Genomic DNA, 24,638 nt, shown 5'->3' with positions numbered 1-24,638 from the left:
ACCAATCCTTGTCACTTAAACCTTACTTGAACAATGTCAAATGTATAAATATGCGCCGTGTTTTTTCGCGGTTTAGAATTGGAATGTCCAACTTGCGCTCACACTTTTTGCAGTTTAACTATGATGGGCAAAGTAGGAATTGTCCTTTTTGTGATGACACTCCGGAAACCAAAATGCATTTTCTTTTGGTCACGTCTGCCCTAAGTACTGTTCCCTGCGTTCTCAGTTTAAATTTCACAAACATTCAAGTGCATTTAAGATGTCCATAGTGTTGTTATCTTGTGTGCGGAGTGAGAGACTGAGTGCCAAGTTAGTATATGCAAGTTTGTATTCAAGGCGTCAGTTTTCATTACGAGCAAATGCCCTAGAATCGTTATCGATGCCCATGTAGTTCAATGATTGTCCTAATATTCATTTCCTTGTATTAATTCTGTTTGTCCTTGTGAACTCCATTGTTATGGATCTGTGGTCTGACAATTAAAATATTTCGACTTTCACTTCGACTTCGACTGACACACACAGTATATGTCCATAATTTCTTTTTTTGTTTTGCGCCGGCAGACACGATACACTATGACCGGGTACGAGTCCCATATAGGTACATTCACAAGCTGTCAGTATGTCTACTGAGGTGAAATTCGTTCGGCCGTGTGTATCTCAGTCTCTCGATCTGTCTCAGTCCAATCACGGAACGCGCGCATCCGCACACACAAATAATGTAAATGACTCGAACCGATATGTATATAACTGACAACTAACTATAGACACCTGCGTTATCTGAATGATGAACGAACGCGAATTTCCGCACGTAACACGTTTATTGACAACTGCGTATCGCAAACAAGAATGAGGACTTGGGCCGGGGTGATAGGGATTTTGTTCTCTGTGATCACATTACTACCCATATAATACACAGACACTAAACCTAATCCAATACACCAAGTACTTTCCTGTCGATCTCTGTGTGTACCTTGCCCAGCAGATTGACCCGAAATGAACCTCGCGACAAAGGTCAGCCACCTGACCTTTCATGAACTCCCAGTGGCCTGAAATAACTCATTCAACTTCCAATTAAGGACATCACGTGACTAAAAATTGTCACGCTCTGAAAGTAAAGCAGCAATGGCGGCCGCATCAAACACCGATGCCTTCGGAATATCAAGCAAAGAAGTCAATGCTGATTTGGCACGAGAGAGAAAATTGGTCAGTTTCAACGTGCAGGAGTTGACACATGTTATTGATGGAGGTCCAGAGAAGACAAAACGTCGAAAAGAATTGGGTAAGAACTGTTGTGTTTTGTTGCGATCAGTGATGTTCACACTGTGTGACATGTCGCTGTGTTGTCTTGTGGTCCAAAGGTTACAGCAAATGAAATACAAGCCCTCAGTAGCGAAATGCACATTTCCGAAACATGACATCGCAGCACATCAAAATATTCATAGCAGAATATCAAGTTGACTATTGCAGTGTACATTGTTCGTTAGACATTATCCCAGCAATCACCAAGCAGATGACTTGGGTGCATAATCTTATCATCATACACATTCCCCAGTTGTTTGTATTTTGTTGACTCACTTGTGTAAACAAAGTGAGTATGTTTTTAACCCGGTGTTCGGTTGTCTGTGTGTGTGTGTGTGTGTGTGTGTGTGTCCGTGGTAAACTTTAACATTGACATTTTCTCTGCAAATACTTTGTCAGTTGACACAAAATTAGGCATAAACATAGGAAAAATTCAGTTCTTTCCAGTCATCTTGTTTAAAACAATATTGCACCTCTGGGATGGGCACAAAAAAAAAAAAAAAATGAAGCCTAATTATATGCAAACTGCATTTACTGTTATATTTATATTTTTTGTATTCTCTAAACTTGGCACTTTGATCTGATATTCTGACCAACAACAAGAGCAGTCATTATTATCATTTTTTGTTCAAACAGGAACTTCTTTTGCTAAGCATGGAAGTTTTATTTATTTTGCAAACGTTTTGGTGCAGATAGTAAAAAAGGGAAATTACTCTGTAATTAATGCTAGGCCAGTAGGGGACTTAAATCGAATTTGGTTAGGACTTTTTTTCATTTCTTTTTTTTAACGTGAAGCTTTATAATAACAAATACAGAACACATTTTAACGATTTTTTTTTTTCAGTGTATCACAAGTGAGTCTTGAAGGCCTTGCCTCTCTTGTTTAACATTGTTTCCATACTTTTGAATTATCGATTCTCCTTTTCATTTTAGGCTGTCTTCCCAAGTTCACATTACTTCATTGTAAATTTAGATTGACATTTTGTGCATGTGTGTGATTGTGCTTAATTGTGTTTAAATCAAACTGCATCAGGTAATCTGAAATAGCTTGTTACTGAGCTGTGAAGTTTATGCTATTTGAATTTAACTTAAAAAAAAATCGTTTGACATTGTTTGCAAATACATTGTCAGTTTGTATTTATATAATCTGTCAACTCGGTCAGCTAAGATAATATTGTTGTTTGTTTGTTTGTTTGTTGTTGTTGTTTTTCCCTCAAAGGCCTGTTATTTAAATTAAATTAAAACTGCTCTTTAATCCTTATATTCCCAAATAATTTAACCATGTTGTTTACTTTTGACTTGTGGCCAACCAAGCAAGAACTCCACATAGGTTATTTAAACATAAACAATGCAACAAACAAGAAGGACAATATAGCAACCATTCTTCATAACAGTGGAAATCCATTTCATATATTCTGTTTTGCTGAATCCTGACTCTCTTCTAACATAACAGATGCTGATATGTACATGCCAGGGTACCAAATTATCTGCTCAGATCCAACTAAGCCCAAAACTACTGGTTTACTTTTGTATTTTGCTTCCACATTAAGATGTAAGAGATTAAACAGTCTTGAGGTTTATGATGTAGAATCAGTTTGGGTAGATATTAAGATTAATGGTAATAATACTTTTATAGTGGGGTTTGTATACAGAAATCCATCAGAAAATGTAGAACGGGAGGATAGATTTAGTTTAGTAATGGATGAGGTGATAATGTTAAATTATGAAACTATTATTCTAGGTGATTTCAACATAGATTTGCTTAAACCCAAACCAAAGTGGCACCATAATTATTCATGGTTTAGAACAATTAATTGATGGACCAACCTGCATTACTGAAAACACAAATACCTTAATAGATCACATCTACACACCCACAAAACAACACATTGTAGAGGTATGTGTTCCACCTTGTGGTAGTAGTGATCATTTCCCAGTCTGTCTCACCTGGTTTAAGAATCGTGTTAAAATTCCAAAGGTAGGACATAAAACTATATTATATAGGAGTTTTAAGAACTATCAAAAATGATGATTTTCTCTTGGATTTAGCAAACTCATCTTTAGATTATGTATATCAGTTAAGAGATCCTGATGAAGCTGTCAAATTTGGGATAAATACATTCTCTTCTGTATATAACAAACATGCACCATTTATTAGGAAAAGAGTTAGACAAGAAACAAAATCACCATGGATAACAAAAGAAATTGACATTGAAATTCATTATAGAGATTATTTGAAGATGTATGGATCAAATGAACAATATAAGAAACAAAGAAATAAAGTAAATCCCATGAAATGTAAATCAAAATATAATTATTTTCAGAAAATGTTAGTAAATGCAATAGATTCTCGTCTAATTTGGAAAGCCATCAACAAGTTGAATAATAAACATGTGGGAAAAAGACAACAAAGCATCACTGATGTAACAGCAAATCAGTTAAATAATCATTTTGCTACCATTGCTGAAAAAATTATACCAAGCGATAGGACCATTCTAAAACAGTATATTGACTCAAAGAAAATTCATGTTCCATTTAGTTTTCAACCAATGACTGTCTTGGATGTATGTCAAAGCCTATCACAACTAAAACAGTCTGGCACACGAGATTTGGACGGTTTAGACGGACAGATATTAAAGCTTTCTTCCCCTGTTATTGTAGATACTCTGACATATCTTTATAATTTGTGCATCGATAAGAAATGTTTTCCTTCTAAATTCAAGAAAACGGTTTCTAAGCTTGATGTGCAGTAGCTTGCAATATAAGGCAATGGATTGATCATTCAGTCTTGAAAGGAACTTAACTGACGCTTCCAGTAAGTTTTGGAAGAATCAGGTTGAATATCGCCAGTGGAAGGTGCTTGACAGAATTAATTTCCCCCAGTTAATCGAATATGCTTGCCTTAATGGCAGGTTAAAAAATAAAGTGAAAGCCTGTTGTGGAATGAGTGAATGTGAATAGCAGCCTGTGATGACATTTTTTCCCTCAACTAGAACTGTAATAAAACATGGTTTGGGTAATTCAGTATGCAATTTGCACAGATTTAACAGATAAGAATAGCTAGATAACAGCAAGAATTGTCAAATTACTTAAGGCATAACTATTGTCACTTAGTGTAAAGCTTTCTCCTGTTCTCAGGAAGTAATGTGTAAATTGACAGCACAATTTCTATGAGGTGCTGTGTTTGGAAGGATTAACAAACAACATGACATTAAAATATAATGCTTATTCTAACTGCTAATCCTCTGTCACACTGAATTCTTTTCTTTCAGTTTTAATCACTGTTTTAGGCAGTATGACCTTTATTCCCCATATATCTAGCAGTAGATAGTGGGGGCCTTTAAACTAGTTAAAGTACCTGAGACCACTCTCATTACTAACAGTACCAGAAAAATTGTTTGGTTCACAGATAGCTTTATATAATTATAAGCATGAAACTTACGTTGATCACCTTTGTCATATAAACAACGGCATGCATGAATACTGTGTTTATGTGTGTGTATCTACATGTGTGTGTGTGTGTGTGTGTGTGTGTGTGTGTGTGTGTGTGTGTGTGTGCATGCTGATTTGAATAGTATGGACACATGCATTTTTGCACATGTATATATATGTGTGTGTGTGTGTGTGTGTGTATGTACGTGTGTGTGTCACTGTGTGTAAATCATATGTTTTATTAGCATGCAAAATTTGTGTTTACTTGCATTTTCCAGAGAACCTTCTATACAGCGAGCCAATATTTCGCGATATCAGCCGGCTGATGATGGAGAGGGATCAAACCTACGAACAAGCTGTTCTGAAAAGTGTCAAACTCTTTGAGTGGTCAAGAACATACAACTGGAGTGAAGAGGATTTTGAACTGGCCCAGCGGTATGATCACATGTGACACTGCTGTGCAGTTTTGCCTATCAATTAAGACGCCATAAGTAGTTGTACGTGTGAAACTGGCCCAGGCAAAGCCCGTATCTTTCACTGTGAACTGGGGAAGTCAGGTTTGCAGTTATAGTCAATCCTTGGCTTTAGCAGTGTATTTATCCAGATCTTGATTCAGTATAGTATGAGGTACTTTTTTTTTTTTTTTTTTGCTTTTAGAAGTAACTGGACCTGGCAGATTTTGTTTCCTTGTGTTCGTTAGGATCAGTAAACATGAATACTTTTTGTGTTAATTCCTTCTTCTGCAGAAATAGCTAAAAAATTAGTTACACGAGTGTTCAAGTATTCAATAAACTAAGAAAATATACGTGGTCTGACCATCTTCTTTTTAATATCCTACCAAATGTAACTTTAAGTATCAGAAAATCAGATCATGTTGCTTTCTAATTCTATATTTATACTGTTGAAAGAATTCTCATGAACCATCCATTTTGTTTTTTCTTTGTTGATGGTTACTACTACAGATTAGCAAATCATGACATGGCCATGGCCCTTCACCACACCATGTTCGTGCCTGCCATTCAGCGGCTGGCGTCAGATGAGCAGAAGGCAAGGTGGCTGCCCAAGGTGCTGCGCTATGAATGGATCGGCACGTACGCACAGACAGAACTTGGACATGGTACGAATGTTATTCATGCACACACACACACACACACACACACACACACACACACACACACACACACACACACACACACACACACACACACACACACACACACACACTCTCTCTCACTCACTCACTCACTCATACACACATTTATATACATACATGCACATTCCAATGTTCTTTAGCTCCCACAGTACCCACAATACAGACATGCACACACAATTTTTTTCTTTAAGATCCTTTCACTTTGAGTGATGTAAGATTTGTGTGTTGTATGTGTGTGTGCATGTGTGTGTGTGTGTGTGTGTGTCTGTCTGTGTGTGTGTGTGTGTGTGTGCTTTGAACATGAAAGAAAATTCAAGGAGCAGATATCTGACCTTCGATTAAACCCAACACGCTGGTCAGGCTTTGTTGTGACATGATTATGTTGGTGTGTGAAATGATCATGTCTGAGAGAGCCTAACATTCTCCTTGCAGGCACCAACATCATGGAGTTAGAAACGACAGCCACGTTTGACCCCGAGAGAGACGAGTTCATCATGAACAGTCCCACCATTACCTCCATGAAATGGTGGCCCGGTGGATGTAAGCTTCTGTTTCTCTCCCTTTATTGGACCTGTGCACATGGATTATCTCTGTTTCTCTCCGATTATTAGACCTATGTACATGGATTATCTCGGTTTCTTTCCCATTAATAGACCTGTGTATGTGGATTATCTGTTTCTTTTCCATTATTGGACTTATGTACATTGATTATCTGTTTATTTCCCATTATTTGACATAGACATGGATCATCTCTATTTCCTGATCCTGCACATTATTGGACCTATGTACATATATTATCTCTGTTTCTCTCCCATTATTGGACCTATGGACATGGATTATCTGTTTCTTTCCCATTATTAGATGAATAGACATGGATTATCTCTCTTTCCCATTACTGGGCATATAGACATGGCTTTTCTCTGTTTCTTTCCCATTATTGGACATATGCATGGACTATCACCACTGAATCACAGATCTTTGTGCCTGTCTCAAAAAAGTGGTACTGTTTTTTTATTTTGTAAAATAAAAATTGTTTTTTAAATTTTTTATTACATATCTATAGCACAGTAAAATTTCTTGATTTATAGCTTATTTGATATGAAAGAGGAATGTTAACTTTTACTTACTTTGAATTGTTCTTGGAAATTTTCCTGTGCTTAAAATGATGCAAATGTCTGATACATAGCTGTGTGTTTTACAGTGGGCAAGTCGTCAAACTCCGCCATAGTGCTGGCGCAACTGGTGGTGAAGGGAGAGAAGTGTGGGTTACATCCCTTCCTTGTGTCGCTCAGGAGTTTGAAGGATCACACTCCATTGCCAGGTGATGTTTTTCTTTTTATATTTAGTTTATTCTGTGTCATTCTAAAATGTTAGAAACACATCTCAAGCCTGTAAGTCTTGCTGTAGATAGGACAGTATAATTATATTTGAAATGAGGTGGCGTGATTGATCTTAACTTACTGTCCTTTGGCACCACCAGAGGTCTCCACTGCTGCCTGTCTTGTGTTGTTTTAGCTAGCTTCGACAGATATTGCTAGTCTCATATCTTGTGCTGTCTTAGCTTGTTTCCCCCAAGTATTGCCATTCTCCTGTCTTGTGCTGTCTTAACTAGCATGCTCAGGTATTGCCATTCTCCTGTCTTGTGCTGTCTTAGCTAGCTTCTCCAAGTATTGCCATTCTCCTGTCTTGTGCTGTCTTAACTAGCATGCTCAGGTATTGCCATTCTCCTGTCTTGTGCTGTCTTAGCTAGCTTCTCCAAGTATTGCCATTCTCCTGTCTTGTGCTGTCTTAGCTAGCTTCTCCAAGTATTGCCATTCTCCTGTCTTGTGCTGTCTTAGCTAGCTTGGACAGATATTGCTTGCCTCCTGTCTTGTGCTGTCTTAGCTAGATTCGACAGGTATTGCCATTCTTCTGTCTTGTGCTGTCTTAGCTAGCATGCCTAGATATAGCCATTTTCTGTCTTGTGCTGTCTCAGCTAGCTTCCACAGATATTGCCATTCTCCTGTCTTGTGCTGTCTTATGAAAGGGAATACCTGGCAGTACCTGGGTATAGCCATTCTTCTGTCTTGTGTTCTCTTGTGTTCTGTGCTTCCACATTTGCCATTCACCTGTCTTGTGCTGTCTTAGGGTATTGCCAGGTATTCCCTTTCACAATTTCATTTCTTTTTCAGGTGTTGTGATATTGGTCTTTCAACGAAACACCATATATCTGCTGTGTAAAATTTTCTTGTGGCATTTTGATATTGATGTTGAAATGATACATTACGTAGTATATTTGCTGTACAAAACTTGAGAGTGGTGTTTATTTGTCATCCCCATTCATCACCATTGAATTTTTTTCTTTCAAAGTGGGAGGGTTTAACTGAGTGTTTAGCAGTACTGGTGTAAGAAGTGAATTATTCTGTGTTTTTTTCCCCTTTCTTTTTCTTTACTTCATTCTTCTTCTCTCTTTCTGTCTGCTTTGCATTGGACATAGTAAGGTGAAACATACTCTCTGATAAATTTCATTACATGTGTGGGTGTTTGGCATTGTCATAACAGTTTTACAATAATTTCGATATTTGTTGTGTAAATTTCAGGTATCACAGTGGGAGATATTGGACCTAAAATGGCGTTGAACAGCATCGACAATGGTTTTCTTATCTTGAAAAATGTTCGCATTCCAAGGGAAAATATGTTGATGAAAAACGCAGAGGTGAGCTTGATTAAAAAAAAAAAAATGTTGTTGTTGTGGGGCTGGGGGTGGAGGTGGGGGCAGATAATTCTAAAAGAGATCAGTTAAGAAACAAATGATTTTTAATTTTGGGTCATTTGACTGGTTCACCACAAAATCAATAGGGCATTTTCTTAATTAAATTGGTCATGAAAAAACAACCCCTAATTATCCACTACAGCACCCCTATCAGGCCACCCCACACTCCCAAATTTGTAATTGAATTTGCGCTTTGTCCTTTACACTAGTTGGAATGTGAAATGGTTTGTAAAAGTAAATGTAAACACACAAGTTGCTCAGGAACTCTGAAGAAGTCTCTCATACTCAAACTCTCCAGATGCTTGTAGAATGAAAGAGATTGAAACTGTTCTTACTCTCATTTGATCTTTCTCAGTTTCAGTTTCAGTAGCTCAAGGAGGCGTCACTGCGTTTGGACAAATCCATATACGCTACACCACATCTGCCAAGCAGATGCCTGACCAGCAGCGTAACCCAACGCGCTTTGTCAGGCCTTGAGAAAAGAAAAAAAATGATGCAGATGATGATTTTGTATGGCGAAATGCTCTACATGTGTCAAAGCCATCCTCAGTCTATGAGACTGGCGGGAAAAGTAAAAAGCTAAACTGGCACTGTATTCCACTGCTTTTCACTATATGCAAGCAATGATTCCTCTGTGTAAACATTGTTTCGTTTTCAAGCTCAGTCATTCTGAAATGTCTTTCAGTGTCGCCTCTGCTAGATGTTGAACTGCAGAGCAACAAGAGTAATGACTACATTTATATTTTTGTCTTATTTTTAAACTGCAATCTTGATTGTTCTGCAGGAGAATAAGATAAACCTACAGAAGCCCTTTAGTATGACCAGTGTTATGAAAAGTTAATGAGTCAAGTGACTGACTGGTTGCCACATTGATGTGTCATTTCAAGTTTGTATGTATTAATGACTGATGATGACATGAAGCCTAAAACCTGTAATCAAATTCTGGCCCAGATATCAGGAAATCAGTTGCCAGATAGTCAGGGCAGCAGTTGCCATATAGTAGGGAAAGTAGTTGCCAGATAGTCAGGATAGTAGCTGCCATATAGACAGGACAGCAGTTGCCAGACAGTCAGGACAGCAGTTGCCAGACAGTAGTGACAGCAGTTGCCAGCTGCCAGATAGTCAGGACAGCAGTTGCCGAATAGTGGGTACAGCAGCTGCCAGATAGTTGTGACAGTGACAGCAGCTGCCAGATAGTCAGGACAGCATTTGCCAAATAGTAGTGACAGCAGCTGCCAGATAGTAGTGACAGCAGCTGCCAGATAGTTGTGACAGCAGCTGCCAGATAGTAGTGACAGCAGCTGCCAGATAGTAGTGACAGTGACAGCAGCTGCCAGATAGTAGTGACAGCAGCTGCCAGATAGTTGTGACAGCAGCTGCCAGATAGTAGTGACAGCAGCTGCCAGATAGTAGTGACAGTGACAGCAGCTGCCAGATAGTAGTGACAGCAGCTGCCAGATAGTAGTGACAGCAGCTGCCAGATAGTAGTGACAGTGACAGCAGCTGCCAGATAGTAGTGACAGCAGCTGCCAGATAGTAGTGACAGTGACAGCAGCTGCCAGGTACTAGTGACAGCAGCTGCCAGATAGTAGTGACAGTGACAGCAGCTGTCAGATAGTTGAGACAGTGACAGCAGCTGCCAGATAGTTGGGACGGTGACAGCAGCTGCCAGATACTAGTGACAGCAGCTGCCAGATAGTAGTGACAGTGACAGCAGCTGCCAGATACTAGTGACAGCAGCTGCCAGATACTAGTGACAGCAGCTGCCAGATAGTCAGGACAGCATTTGCCAAGTAGTAGTGACAGCAGCTGCCAGATAGTAGTGACAGTGACAGCAGCTGCCAGATACTAGTGACAGCAGCTGCCAGATAGTCAGGACAGCATTTGCCAGATTGTGGGGATAGCAGCTGTCTTCATTGCTGTTCTGACAGTCACAGTTTGACACCACACACACACACACACACACACACACACACACACACACGCTGTGTGGCAGGTGACTGGGTATGGGCAGTTTATTTCCAAAGGGGTGGACAAAGATTCACTCACACACACACTGTGTGGCAGGTGACAAGGGATGGGCGGTTCATTTCCAAAGGGGTGGACAAAGCCAACTACGCCACCATGGTGCTGGTGCGGGTGAAGATCACACGTTGGGCGTATGAGGCACTGAGTGACGGGGTCACCACTGCCGTCAGGTACAGCGCTGTCCGCCGCCAGAGCTCCCTTCAGCCAGGGTCAGTGGCGCCACCTGTCTGCACTCTTCTTTTGCTGTCTTGGGTTTTTGTGTGGCTCCATCTGTCTGACGCTTGCTGTCTTGGGTTTTTGTGTGGCTCCATCTGTCTGTCGCTTGCTGTCTTGGGTTTTTGTGTGGCTCCATCTGTCTGTCGCTTGCTGTCTGGGGTTTTTGTGTGGCTCCATCTGTCTGACACTTGCTGTCTTGGGTTTTTGTGTGGCTCCATCTTTCTGACACTTGCTGTCTTGGGTTTTTGTGTGGCTCCATCTGTCTGACACTTGCTGTCTTGGATTTTTTTTTGTGGCTCCATCTGTCTGACACTTGCTGTCTTGGGTTTTTGTGTGGCTCCATCTGTCTGTCGCTTGCTGTCTTGGGTTTTTGTGTGGCTCCATCTGTCTGTCGCTTGCTGTCTTGGGTTTTTGTGTGGCTCCATCTTTCTGACACTTGCTGTCTTGGGTTTTTGTGTGGCTCCATCTGTCTGTCACTTGCTGTCTTGGGTTTTTGTGTGGCTCCATCTGTCTGTCGCTTGCTGTCTTGGGTTTTTGTGTGGCTCCATCTGTCTGACACTTGCTGTCTTGGGTTTTTCTCTTCTTTTATTTTTTCTCTGTACTGTCTTGCATATTGTTTCAGTTGCATTACCCCTGAACTGTTTGTTCAGGAATTCCGCCTAGGCTCATCTGTTCCATAATGTATGTTTGATTCGTTCAGGCACTGATGCAGATATGTTCATATTTGTATTATATGCATGCAAACACACAGACACAAACACAGACACTCACGGTTACAGAGACACAGGCAGACAGACAGACACACACACACACACACACACACACACACATTTTTCATGTACCCCTTCATCTGATTTTGAGAGATTAAAAAAAATACCTCATATGTGAGTATACCTGATTCACTTGATGTGTTTGAATAATATTTGTTCATTTTAAATCCGTAAAAAAACCCAAAAAAAACCCAAAAATAAAAAGCTAATATATGATTGAAATAAAAAAAGACAGTGAAACTTTTGTCTTGCATTTCAGGGGCAAAGAAGAACAGGTTTTGAACTACCAGTCCCAGCAGTACAAGGTGTTACCGGCGCTGGCCTCGGCGTACGCCTTCCTGATGGCATTTCGTTGTCTGCAGCGGTTCTACAATCAGGTGTCCTCCGACATCATGGCCGGCAACACATCGCAGCTAGGGGAGGTAAGGCCCGCTGTGTTTGTCAGTGCTTGATGTTTCAGTTTTCAAATTCAGTAGCTCAAGGAGGTGTCACTGTGTTCGAACAAATCCATATACGCTACACTGCCAAGCAGATGCCTGACCAGCAGCGTAACCCAACGTGCTTAGTCAGGCCTTGAGAAAAAAAACAACCCAAAAAACAAACAAACAAACAAAAAACAAAAAAAACAAAAAAAAACAAAAACACACACACACACACACACACACACACACACAAAGAAAAAAAAAGCAAAAAAAAGATAAAAAGAAATAAGTAAATAAATAAATAAATAATAAATAAATACATAAAAAAGAACTACTACTTGATGTGACACAGGTAAATGATGGGCTCAACAGCCGAATGGTCAAACCTTTGGATTTTCAATCTGTGCTTGAATCTTGGTTGTGGCACTTGTTGGGCCTAGGATTGAGATTTTTTCTGAACCTCCTTGATGTGTACACTCTTGCTCACCCAGCATGCACACGTCTGAAAACAGAGTATGGCAACCTGCATAGCAGCACAGAAACAAGTCATACACTTAAAAGTGGTTTCTGTTTGCTACTCAGGCTCTGGTCCAGTGCAGAACTGTCTTTGATCACTGCAGAAGAATTGTCATTTGATATAATAACAGATGCAGACAGATAAGATATGATAAGATAAGAACAACTTTATTATCTCATTAAGAGAAATTACATCGGGTGCGGCAAAAAAAACCCGTAGACAATTACTCAACACAAAACATTAAACATGACACAGTTAAAAAGAATCAGTATAAGAAATTCATGTAAAAATTATTGTATATATTGAGTTAATCAAAATGTCATACTTAATCATTATTATAAACATATTGGAATACATCAAGGTTAACATTGGATGTATTATATTATACATTGATTAAGAGAAGATAGGAATGATTGTATTATCTCATAAAGAGAAATTACATCAGGTGCGGTAGCACGCACACACACACACACACACGACGCACAAAATAATAAAAATGCCTAAAGCTTAAATGTTCATGAATAGTCTGTGTGTATGTGTGTGTGTGTGTGTGTGAATGCAGTTTATTCACCTATCCCCCCCACTCACCCCCCTCCAGTGTGGAGTTACCTGGGCACTCAGAGATGTGCAGCATGGGGAGAGGCCACTGAAATTGTGGGGTGTGGGGCTGCAGAAAGAGGGGAACGTTGATTTGATGTTGAATTGACCTTGATGCTATCCTTCAGTGCATAACTGTATTTCGTGTTTACTGATCACTCCTGAGCTGTCCATTCTGTATTTCTCACTGTTTAAATGTGAACAGAATTTCTGTTGTTCTTTCATTTGTAAATATATTTCAGAAATTGTGTTGCCCTTTTCCATGTAAAGCATTATCATTTGCACTTCACAGTGTAAAACATGATGTATAAGACCTGCATTTAAACACTAAAGTGAAAGCTTACACACATGACCCTGTACAGACAACCAACCAAACCCTCAGACACTAATTTATGTTGATACACACAGAGAATCATTACAACCAACACAATGCGTATTATATGTATATCTTACATCACAATACCTATAAGATGTATAGATGAATTCAGAGTACACAACACTCATTGTACATATCATACATCACAGTACCTGTATGATACATTAATAAATTCCAAGCACACACATAAAATGATCACACACAACACAACACTCATGATGGATATCATGCATCACAACACCTGTATGATGAATAAATAAGTTCCCAGACCAGGCAGACCGTTGTTGCAGCTTCACTGTCAGACGTCAGCAGTGAAGGCCTACACATCTGACGTGACGGTGCGGATGTTGGAGATCTGTCGTCAGGCCTGTGGTGGTCACGGCTACCTGCTGTCTGGGGGCATCGGGCTTCTGTGCAACAGTATTCTCCCCTTGGTCACCGTGGAGGGAGAGAACTCTGTACTGTATCAGCAGACGGCCAGGTAATGACAGTGTGTGTTTGCAGTGTTATGTTCCCTGGTGTGGGGCGATTCTCCTGATGTCAGGGATGCTTCTGCTTTTGTATCAGAGAAAATAGTTTTTCATATACTTGTGTTTGTGTGTGGGTGTGCTTGCCTTTGATAGATGTGGCAGAGATATTCATCACTTGTTGCACTTTGTTTCGCATGTCAGTATGTGTGGTATACGTGCTATGCATGTGACAGAAGCAGTCAGAAGCACATGTGCGTCATGTTAGCAAACAGTTATTTTCTAACAACATGGGGTCTGTGATTTGACCTTGATTATGCAAAAGGAGAGTGGACAGCTGCATGTCACATGCACATTGAACACACACATTCACATGTGAAACAAAGTGTAACAACGGATTAATACCTCTGCCAGGTAGGATTGCTCAGTTGTAAACAGCAACTTGATAACACTCTTTGCTCTTGGCTTACCCTGATTTCCTTGGAAAGAGGGCAAGTGAAGATGAGTACCAGGAAGAAATTCTTAGTGAGTTATGTAACTGGAAGTGGGTTAACCACTGGGCTGTGAGTTATGTAACTGTAAGGGGGTTAACCACTGGGCTGTGAGTTATGTAACTGGAAGTGGGTTAACCACTGGGCTGTGAGTTATGTAACTGGAAGTGGGTTAACCACTGGGCTGTGAGTTATGTAGCTGTAAGAGGGTTAACCACTGGGCTGTAAGTTATGTAACTGTAAGAGGGTTAACCACTGGGCTGTGAGTTATGTAACTGTAAGAGGGTTAACCACTGGGCTGTAAGTTATGTAACTGTAAGAGGGTTAACCACTGGGCTGTGAGTTATGTAACTGTAAGAGGGTTAACCACTGGGCTGTGAGTTATGTAACTGGAAGTGGGTTAACCACTGGGCTGTGAGTTATGTAACTGTAAGAGGGTTAACCACTGGGCTGTGAGTTATGTAACTGTAAGAGGGTTAACCCTGGGCTGTGAGTTATGTAACTGTAAGAGGGTTAACCACTGGACTGTAAGTTATGTAACTGTAAGAGGGTTAACCCTGGGCTGTGAGTTATATAACTGTAAGAGGGTTAACCACTGGGCTGTAAGTTATGTAACTGTAAGAGGGTTAACCCTGGTCTGTGAGTTATATAACTGTAAGGGGTTAACCACTGGGCTGTAAGTTATGTAACTGTAAGGGGGTTAACCACTGGGCTGTGAGTTATGTAACTGTAAGAGGGTTAACCACTGGGCTGTGAGTTATGTAACTGTAAGAGGGTTAACCACTGGGCTGTGGCGCATGTGGGCAGTCCTCCTGTGGGGATGCAGGGTGTCTTTCAGTATAAATAGCATCCCCGCCTTCTGGAAATTCTGTGCTAGAAATGTGCTCTTTTCAGTCGCTCTCTTTGTTTCTGCCTTCACTGTTGTCTCCTTTTTCTGCCTTCCCAGTCCATTCCCCCTTTCGTTTTTCAAACAAGCCTTGACAACCTTTTTCTCTTTTCCACAGTCTGTGATGCACTGTCTGTGCTGTTTTGCTCTGGCGATTAGGTAGTGATATTGTAAACACTGGAATGGGCACTAGCTGTCCATTGTGCAGTGCTGTTTGCCTGTATGACCTTTTTTTATGTATTTTTTGTTTGGCTTTGATGTACTGTTATTTATTTATTTTTTTTACCTTTTTCTATGATTTTATGTAGTCTGGGGATGGTAAATTAAGAGGAATGGCTGGCGTCCTCAGCACAGCCTTATCTTATTTGCCATAAGGAAGTAAATGGTTAGGATAATGTGTCATGAACTTTTGTTTTGTAGGTTTATCTTGTAGGTTTTTTTGTGTGTATGACAGTTTTGTGTTGATGCAGTTGAACATTTGTATGGTTTGATAGTCCTGATATGGCCCTGTGCGGTCGGCTGGACTATAAGCAACAATTAAGAATTAACCTGTGTGCTGTGTTACCTGTGGGCAGGTACCTGATGAAGCAGGTTGCCAAGGCGGTGGTGGGGGAGCCCACGTCCAGCGCTGTGCAGTACCTGCGTCAGCAGTCAGGTGACGACACGCCTCACCTGATGATTGGCAGTGTGGCTGACTGTCTTAACCTGGACACGCTCCTGCACCTGTACCAGCGTATGGCCTTCAGGTAGGAATGAGGAGAATTGGCTGACATGTGTATGCATGTGGGAGTGGGTATTTCAGTTTTCATTTTGTATTGCCTTGTAAAATGACTGTGTGAAAACTCGACCAAACTACACAACTACTAAAAAAACAAAACAAAAAAAAAACAAAAACAAAAAAAAACCCAACTAAAAGTAGAATTAAATAGTTACTAAAAGAAAACAGTAGAAGTTCTTTGGGACTACTGTGGTTGTTTTTAAAGTTGTTCCAGCCAACATAGACATGTTCATTTATCAGATATTCCTTTCCTTCGGAGCTCATGGGCTGCAACCAAATCCTGTGTTCTCTCGCATGTATGAGTGGGTTTCTTTTTTGTTACATGTATGACGTGTACGTTTCTACCCCACCATGTTGACAGCGATGCTTTGTTGTCAGTGGTATTTTACAAGTAGATTTCGTTGTCACCGTTTCAGTTTTGTGTCACTGCATTCAGACAGATCCATTTACGCTACACCACATCTCCTAGACAGATGCCTGACCAGCAGCATTACCCAGCTTGCTTAGTCAGGCCTTGAGTGCATGCTTTTATATTTGTATGCCTATCAGAGTGGATTTCTTCAACAGAATTTTGCCAGAGGATAACACTTTTGTTACCATGGGTTCTTTTTCAGTGCGCCAAGTGCGTGCTGCACACGGGACCTCGGTTTATTGTCTCATCCAAATGACTAGATGCTCAGTTTGATTTTCCAGTCAAACTTGGGAGAAAGGACGAGAGCAGGATTTGAACCCACACCTTCATGTACTCTCTGTCTTGGCAGCTGAGCGTCTTAACCATTCTGCCACCTTCCTTCTCCAGAGGTCATTTATCTTGTGTGGTGTCTGTCCCTCCTGTTTTAGCATTGAGACGGGAATCGTTTATCTTGTGTGGTGTCTGTCCCTCCTGTTTTAGCATTGAGACGGGAATCGTTTATCTTGTGTGGTGTCTGTCCCTCCTGTTTCAGCATTGAGACGGGAATCGTTTATCATGTGTCATGTCTGTCCCTCTTGTTTCAGCATTATGACGGGAATCGTTTATCATGTGTGGTGTCTGTCCCTCCTGTTTCAGCATCGTGATGGGAATCGTTTATCATGTGTGGTGTCTGTCCCTCCTGTTTCAGCATCGTGATGGGAATCGTTTATCATGTGTCATGTCTGTCCCTCTTGTTTCAGCATCGTGACAGGAATCGTTTATCATGTGTCATGTCTGTCCCTCCTTTTTGAGCATTGTGACGGGAATCGTTTATCTTGTGTGGTGTCTGTCCCTCCTGTTTCAGCATCGTGACAGGAATTGTTTATCATGTGTCGTATCTGTCCCTCGTGTTTCAGCATCGTGACGGGAACAGCCCGACAACTGCAGGTGGCGCTGGAGGAAGGAACAGCCCAACACGTCGCCTGGAACAACAACATGGTCGGCCTCATTCGGGCTGCCACTGTAAGTACATACCATGTGGGTCTTTTTTTTTTTAAATTGTTTTTTTTTGTGTGTGTTCATGTGGCTATGGGGGCTTTCCGTGTGCTGGAGACTTTCTGTACAGTTTACATCCAGGATTCACAAGTCTGATGCATTCCTGACAAAAAAGCCATTGCTTTACATGGTGTATATGGTAAAGACATTAGTGGAAAGAAGACAGATGATATAATGATGCACTGGTGCATGAGACATTAAGTGAGACATGACAGGTGGTATAATGTAAAGGTGCACAGTCAGGTGTATGTGGTGGAGATATTGGAGAGATGACAGGTGATATGATTATGTACAGGTGCACAGCCAGGTGTATGTGGTGAAGATATTAGTGGAGAGATGACAGGTGATATAATTATGTACAGGTGCTCAGTCAGGTGTATGTGGTGAAGACATCGGACAGATGACAGGTGACACAGTTATGTACAGGTGCACAATCAGGTGTACGTGGTGGAGACATTGGAGAGATGACAGTGATATAATTATGTACAGGTGCACAGTCAGGTGTATGTGGTGGAGACATTGGAGAGGTGACAGGTGATATAATCATGTACAGGTGCACAGTCAGGTATATGTGGTGGAGACATTGGAGAGGTGACAGGTGATATAATCATGTACAGGTGCACAGTCAGGTGTACTCGGTGGAGACATTGGAGAGGTGACAGGTGATACGATTATGTACAGGTGCACAGTCAGGTGTACATGGTGAAGATATTAGTGGAGAGATGACAGGTGATATAATCATGTACAAGTGCACAGTCAGGTGTTTGTAGTGGAGGCATTAATGGAGAGATGACAGGTGATACAATTATGTTCAGGTGCACAGTCAGGTGTATGTGGTGGAGGCGTTTATCGGAGAGGTCAGACAGCTCAGCAAAACGGCCAGCACTGGTGTCACAGCCGTCCTCAACTCTCTCTGTCAGTTCTACGCTCTGCACGGCATTGTGCAGAATGCTGGCAACTTTCTGGCAGTAAGTGGGGTAGGGGTGTGTGGGGGTGGGAGGTGTATATTTAGTGGATGCACATGGGGGGGGGGGGGGGGAGGGAAGAGGATAGCTGATTGTATTGATGTAAGATGAGGTGGGGTGTGTATGTGTGTGTGTGTGTGTTGTATGTGTGTGTTTGTGTGTGTGTGTGTGAGTGAGGGTGTGTGTGTGTGCATGTGTATGAGTGTGGGTGCTGTGTCTCGTGTGTAAGTGGGTTTATTGATGTGGCAGTAGGTAGATAGATAGATACAGATATAGATATATAGGTATATATTGTGTTTTCTTAGGTTCAGGGAGGTCTTGGGGGTTGTGAAGTGGATACATGTGTGTGCATGTAGATATAATGGTGTTTTTTTTGTTGGGGTTTTTTTTCATGTCTGTGGTGCTATTTTCCTAGGGGAGAAAATAATTCTTTTTAAAAGAAGATGTGTTTTCTTTTTCTGCTTTGTGATCTTTTTTCAAAATTCTATTCCATCAAATTCTTTTTTCTTAAATTCTTTTTTTATTCTAATGTTACATGATTTGATGTGATATCTAATTTTTCAGTCGCAGACTTTGTCACCTGATGAACTGGAGCTGATCCGCAAGGCAGAGCTGCAAGTGATGGCCGCTGTTCGGTAAGGATGGGAGCTCTGAAGTTGTGCACATATTTTTTCTCCTTCTCCCATAGCTCGGTGTGAAGAGTCATTGGGGAGCAGCACTGAAGGGCTGATCACCAGATTCCTCCAGGTCTGTCCATTGCGTGTCAGAGCCTAGGTCTCCACAAATGTACTGTGCTATGTCTTAACTCACTCAGTACAGCCAGTCCTCTCTTCTCCTCTACACAGACCCCTCAGATGTCCAGTGGGTGTCTGAATGATCCAAGCTTTAGCTTCTGTCGTCAGAATTGTGGTATTCTTTGTCAACATTCACCTATTAAGTATAAGAGCCTTCCGCATGCAATATTTTGATGATGGTAATTGGGGTGAAATGCTATTAACGTCGTCTCTTTCGCCGTTCGTATGGAGAGAGTTAACTCATGATGATAAAAAGAACAACAGCTTTAGAATATGTGGCATATACTCATGTGTTACAGATCTGACAAAATGATGAAATGTGATAAAACTCTGGGACAGAAAAGTTGATTTTTATTGAATTATAAAGTTCATAGTTTGTACATTCTTTTGCACTGGGTGCTGTTTACAACAGACTTTGGACAATAAAGAGAATTTTTTATTGTTATGTTTTTGATAGACTAGTTTTTAGAGATGACTCCTCATGATCATGGACTCTTTACATGTTAAGTACATGGCTGTGGTACAGGACTTTTGGTTTGTTGTCTTGTTTGAAGGCTAACACCCAGACCATCACCCGACATCAAGTGAAAGAAGTGAGATGGTTCACGGGAAATAGCCACTGCTGCTGACTGATAGTTGATTTGTGGTTTTAAGATGGATGTGTTTTACTTCATTAACTGAGGGACTGGTTTTTAAGTGATGCCGACTGCCCCAGTTTTGTTGTATTTTGCTACAACTGGTCACAGTGGTTCCAGTGTTACGCTGATGTCAAAATTGTTCTCTCAAGTTTATCTTCATCTTGCTTGGGTCACCCTCATACTTTCTTGTAGGAAGCAGCCTGGTAGTTTTGCGACACACATGGTACACTGAGTGCAGCTGTGGGTAGTGAGTCATGCTACTGGTGTTGGCAGAAATGCAAGCAGAGCACAAGCAGACTGCACAGTGCAAAACAGGCCTAATCTGTAAATAACTGTCAGCCTCCGAAAACTGAATTGACTTTGTCACTGAGGGTCTGAGTGTTCATAAAAAAATTTAAAAGTGCTCCCCCCCCCCAAAAAAAAAAAAAAATTCCTGAGCTTAGAGGTACTAGTTGGTGTATCTGTGTTCGAAAATTAAAAGTGCTAATTAAAAAAATGAAAGTACTCCAGAAAAAAGCTCAGAGGAGTTGGTGTCTCTTTGTTAAAAAATTAAAAGTGCTCCAAAAAAAATCAAACTACTCCTGAGAAGAGCTGAGAGGGACTGGTGTCTCTGTGTCCAGACGTGATGCGGTGCCCCTGGTGGATGCGTTTGACCTGCATGATGTGAGTCTGCACTCTGCTTTGGGTTGCTATGACGGCAATGTGTATGAACGTCTCTGCGCCATGGCTCAGAACAGTTCCCTGAACAAGTCACAGGTTGGTTTTGTGAAAATGTGGTGTCTGGAGAGGGTTGCGGTTGGTGTAACATGTGTGTTTAGTGGGGAGGGGGGGTAGTTGGTGTATTGCGTGTGTGTGTGGGGGGAGGTGGTGTAGTATGTGTGTGTGTGGGGGGGAAGTGATGTAATGTGTGTGTGTTTAGTGGAAAGGGGAGGGGGGGGGGGTAGTTGGTGTATTGTGTGTGTGGGGGGGAGGTGGTGTAACGTGTGTGTGTGAAGGGGGAGGTGATGTAGTGTGTGTGTGTGCAGGTATGTGCGTGTGAGCGTGTGCATGTGATGTGGTGTGAATGTGCATGTGTGTGTGCGTTTCGTTCATTCTTTAGTTTAATGTCTTTTCACTGTAAGTGATATTAGACAAGGGTAGGAAAAAAATCGAATGGGTGGCGGGGGCGGGGAAATTATTGTGTATGCATGCAAGTAAGTGAAAGATGTGTGTGTGTGTGCGCGCGAGTGCGCATGTGTGTGTGTGTGTTACATATAGAAAATGATTGATTTAAGTTTTGTTTAAAAAACAAAAACAAAACAACAACAACATAACAATGTAACATATTTCCAATGAAAAACTAACAACTATAACAGTGAACCAACTGGACTGTTTAACAAGGAGTTGAAAAAGTCATACATTAGCAATGGACTGCTGAAGATCGTCAACACTGAAGATGATTTCAGTTCAGGGATGTGGGACTATTAAGTATCGCAAGTTGGTATATGATCAGCTGTTACGTGAGCACCACAGATGCAAGAAACGTGTGTGCGTGTTTTCATGTGTGTGTGTTTATTTGTGTGTGTGTGTGTGTGTATGTGTTGGGGGCATAGCTTTTGTTGACTGTGATTGTTGTATAGTACCTCTCAAGTTCACCCGATTACAACAGATGTATTGCAGACTGAGTAAAGGACATATTTAGCATCATCTTTGTTTTATGCATGTGTACCTCAAATTTCTCACAGAAACTTAAGACAGTTAAGGATCAATCCTTCATCATTGGTGCTATAATCGTCATTATCCTCCTCCTGTTTCAGTTCATACCTATGAACATCAAATATGTATATATACGTTAAAGATCCTGTCATTCATGTTGGTGTTGTGCCCATTATGGAAACACAAACATACCCTGCATTCACACCCCTGAAAACATGGTATAACTTCCTGAATGGCTGGGTTAAAAACAGTCATACATATTAAGCTTGACTCTTACATGCAACTGAACTTCAGAATTGCAGCCCTGGAAAGCAGAAAGAAAGAAAAAGAAAGATCACTGTTGTTGTCTTGTGTGGAGTGGGTGTGGGTTTGTGGGTTGGATTTGGAACGGGAGGATTTGTGTGTGCAGGTGTGTTTTTAGTATGCATACGCCATTGTATTTTTCATTGTAAACGACAAGCGCTTCTGCATCATGAAATTGGGCGTATCAAATATCCTTTTGATTTATTGTTATTGTTATAATTACCCTTATGTCCTATCCCACCTGCAGGTCCACCCGGCCTACCACAAGTACCTGCGAGGTCTGATCAAAGAGGGACAGAGACAGGGACAGCTGTCCAAGTTGTGATGGCTGTCACCACTGTTCCTCCTGAGCTGTCCTGTCCTGTGTGATGCTGAACTTATACGGTTGTGATATTGAGAGCAAAGCCATGCTGCCAGAGTATCTCTCTCCACTTGTGAGGGGTTGACATGTTTGTATGAAACATGAAGAAGTTCAGTTTATCTGGAGTGTTGAATTCGGGATGGAGTGATGAGATATTTAAAACATTATTTTGTTTTATAAAAAATGGTCATTGGGAGCTCATGATGAATAGTTTCTGTTATTGTTATTGTTATTATTTGATTAAATGTTTTGGTTATTGCAGTAGTTGTTTTTTCACACACCCACACGAAACACCTGTATTGGACCAAAAAAGAACCTTCGGTTTATTATATTGCATACTTGCAATTCATTGTATTGTATCACTTTCCCATCACCATAGACATCTCTGTTTGAAAGCAAAGTCAGGCCTCTTTTCATGGAAGAGCACATCTGCATACTTTCAGTGCCTTATTTCTGTCAGGATCAGGTGTGTTTGTTTACCTGTCAGCATTTGTTACAGACTGGCCAGGGAGGCCAGGGACAACTCTTTTTTGCCATTGGCTCTTCTATGTGCACTAAGTGATTTCACACAGCACCTTTGTGTCGTCAGCCCACCTGAAAGACTAGCTCCCACACCACCATGTAAGTTCCCGTTGATGGGGGAAGTGAATACCTGGGTTGGATTGCATAAGCGACGGGCGCAATAGCCGAGTGGTTAAAGTGTTGGACTGTCAATCTGAGGGTCCCGGGTTCGAATCACGGTGACGGTGCCTGGTGGGTAAAGGGTGGAGATTTTTACGATCTCCCAGGTCAACATATGTGCAGACCTGCTAGTGCCTGAACCCCCTTCGTGTGTATATGCAAGCAGAAGATCAAATACGCACGTTAAAGATCCTGTAATCCATGTCGGCGTTCGGTGGGTTATGGAAACAAGAACATACCCAGCATGCACACCCCCGAAAACGGAGTATGGCTCCCTACATGGTGGGGTAAAAACGGTCATACACGTAAAAGCCCACTCGTGTGCATACGAGTGAACACAGAAGAAGAAGAAGAGGATTGCATAAGCAGTTTTAGAAGTGCTAATTTTGCTTATCATTAAGAATTTTCGGTTTGTCTTGGTAAAATTCCTAACTCATTTCCAAGGCTGGCATGTTGTCAATGAAGACAGTTTTCAATAAGTCCTACACAGGTTTTTCTTTGGATTTCATTTTCTTGTTTATCAGACCAAATTCTTCATATTCTGAAGAGAAAGTGTTGTTGAATCGTTGCATGAGCGGTAGTTCATCATTGTTTGTTTGTAACAGAAAAAACTCAGGAAGCATGAGAGCGGCTGCATAGTTTTACAGAACTATTGTAAAGTCATGAATATGCATATATGTTGATTGAGTGTATGATCTTTGTAAATTTCCCTTATCGCTAGTGTTTTTTATTTTTTATTTACTGATTATTTTTTTTATATTCTTTTTCTTTTTGTTCGTTGTTGCACTTGTTGGTTTATTGAAATACGTTATGAAATTAGTACTTTGTTTACTTATTGTTTTTTTTTACTTCATCTCCACCATGTTTTATGTGCTGCTGGATTCCACCTTCTTTATATGATTTTATTTGGTGTTTCTTTTCTGATCCACTGGAGTTGTTTGTGAATATTTTTACAATTCAAAGGGGCTTTCATTTGATTTATTAGGATTCTCTGAGGGGTTTCATGGGCTTATTGGATGTGGATTTGTTTAAAATTGTTGAAAGCACATATGTGCATGTGATTTGCATATATATATATATATATATATATATGTGTGTGTGTGTGTGTGTGTGTACAGAATGATATATACAGAATTTATTATTTTATTTCTTTCTCTTTTTTATTATTAACACTTTTGATAAATGAAACTGATGTTGTTGTAAATCTTTATTCAGTCTTAATATTCTCTGATATGATTTTAAAGCATGGAAAAACCTTCAGTATTTTCAGTTATATTTAATCAGTGATTAGTTGTTATTGTATTAACATTTTTAACTCTTCTTTTTTTTCCATTGTTGCTTTGGTGGTATGACCATTTTTCAGCTGTTTTCTTTTATTGCAAAATATTGAACATCTGCTACTGGTATAGATATCTGACTTCTTGTGTATGGTACAGAGTGGATGCAGCATCTGAATGCTGCTTTGTCTGTGTGTCTGTTCACCTCTCATTCTTCTGTTTGTTTCTTCTGTCTTTTCTCTTATGTGCTATTAGATGGTTCTGTGTGTGTGTCCGTGTGTGTGTGTGTGTGT

The 24,638-nt window shown here is 40.7% G+C and overlaps 1 protein-coding gene across 1 annotated transcript; it reads left to right on the top strand.

Moving 5' to 3' along the window:
* The first annotated feature begins 1,116 nt into the window (after positions 1-1,116).
* LOC143284590 (peroxisomal acyl-coenzyme A oxidase 1-like) lies at positions 1,117-24,478 on the top strand. Its single transcript, XM_076591412.1, has 15 exons — positions 1,117-1,279; positions 5,010-5,166; positions 5,694-5,848; positions 6,317-6,424; positions 7,086-7,205; positions 8,464-8,579; positions 10,704-10,873; positions 11,910-12,072; positions 13,853-14,043; positions 15,982-16,152; positions 17,493-17,598; positions 18,447-18,599; positions 19,161-19,231; positions 20,649-20,784; positions 22,274-24,478. The coding sequence occupies exons 1-15, from the start codon at positions 1,123-1,125 to the stop codon at positions 22,349-22,351; spliced, it is 2,052 nt and encodes a 683-aa protein (XP_076447527.1). The 5' UTR covers positions 1,117-1,122; the 3' UTR covers positions 22,352-24,478.
* Positions 24,479-24,638: the final 160 nt, after the last annotated feature.

This window comes from Babylonia areolata, chromosome 8 (assembly GCF_041734735.1).
Source record: "Babylonia areolata isolate BAREFJ2019XMU chromosome 8, ASM4173473v1, whole genome shotgun sequence".
Taxonomy (NCBI): Eukaryota; Metazoa; Mollusca; class Gastropoda; order Neogastropoda; family Buccinidae; genus Babylonia; species Babylonia areolata.
The sequence above is the reverse complement of the archived record's forward strand: the minus strand, read 5'-3'. Positions and strand labels throughout refer to the sequence as shown.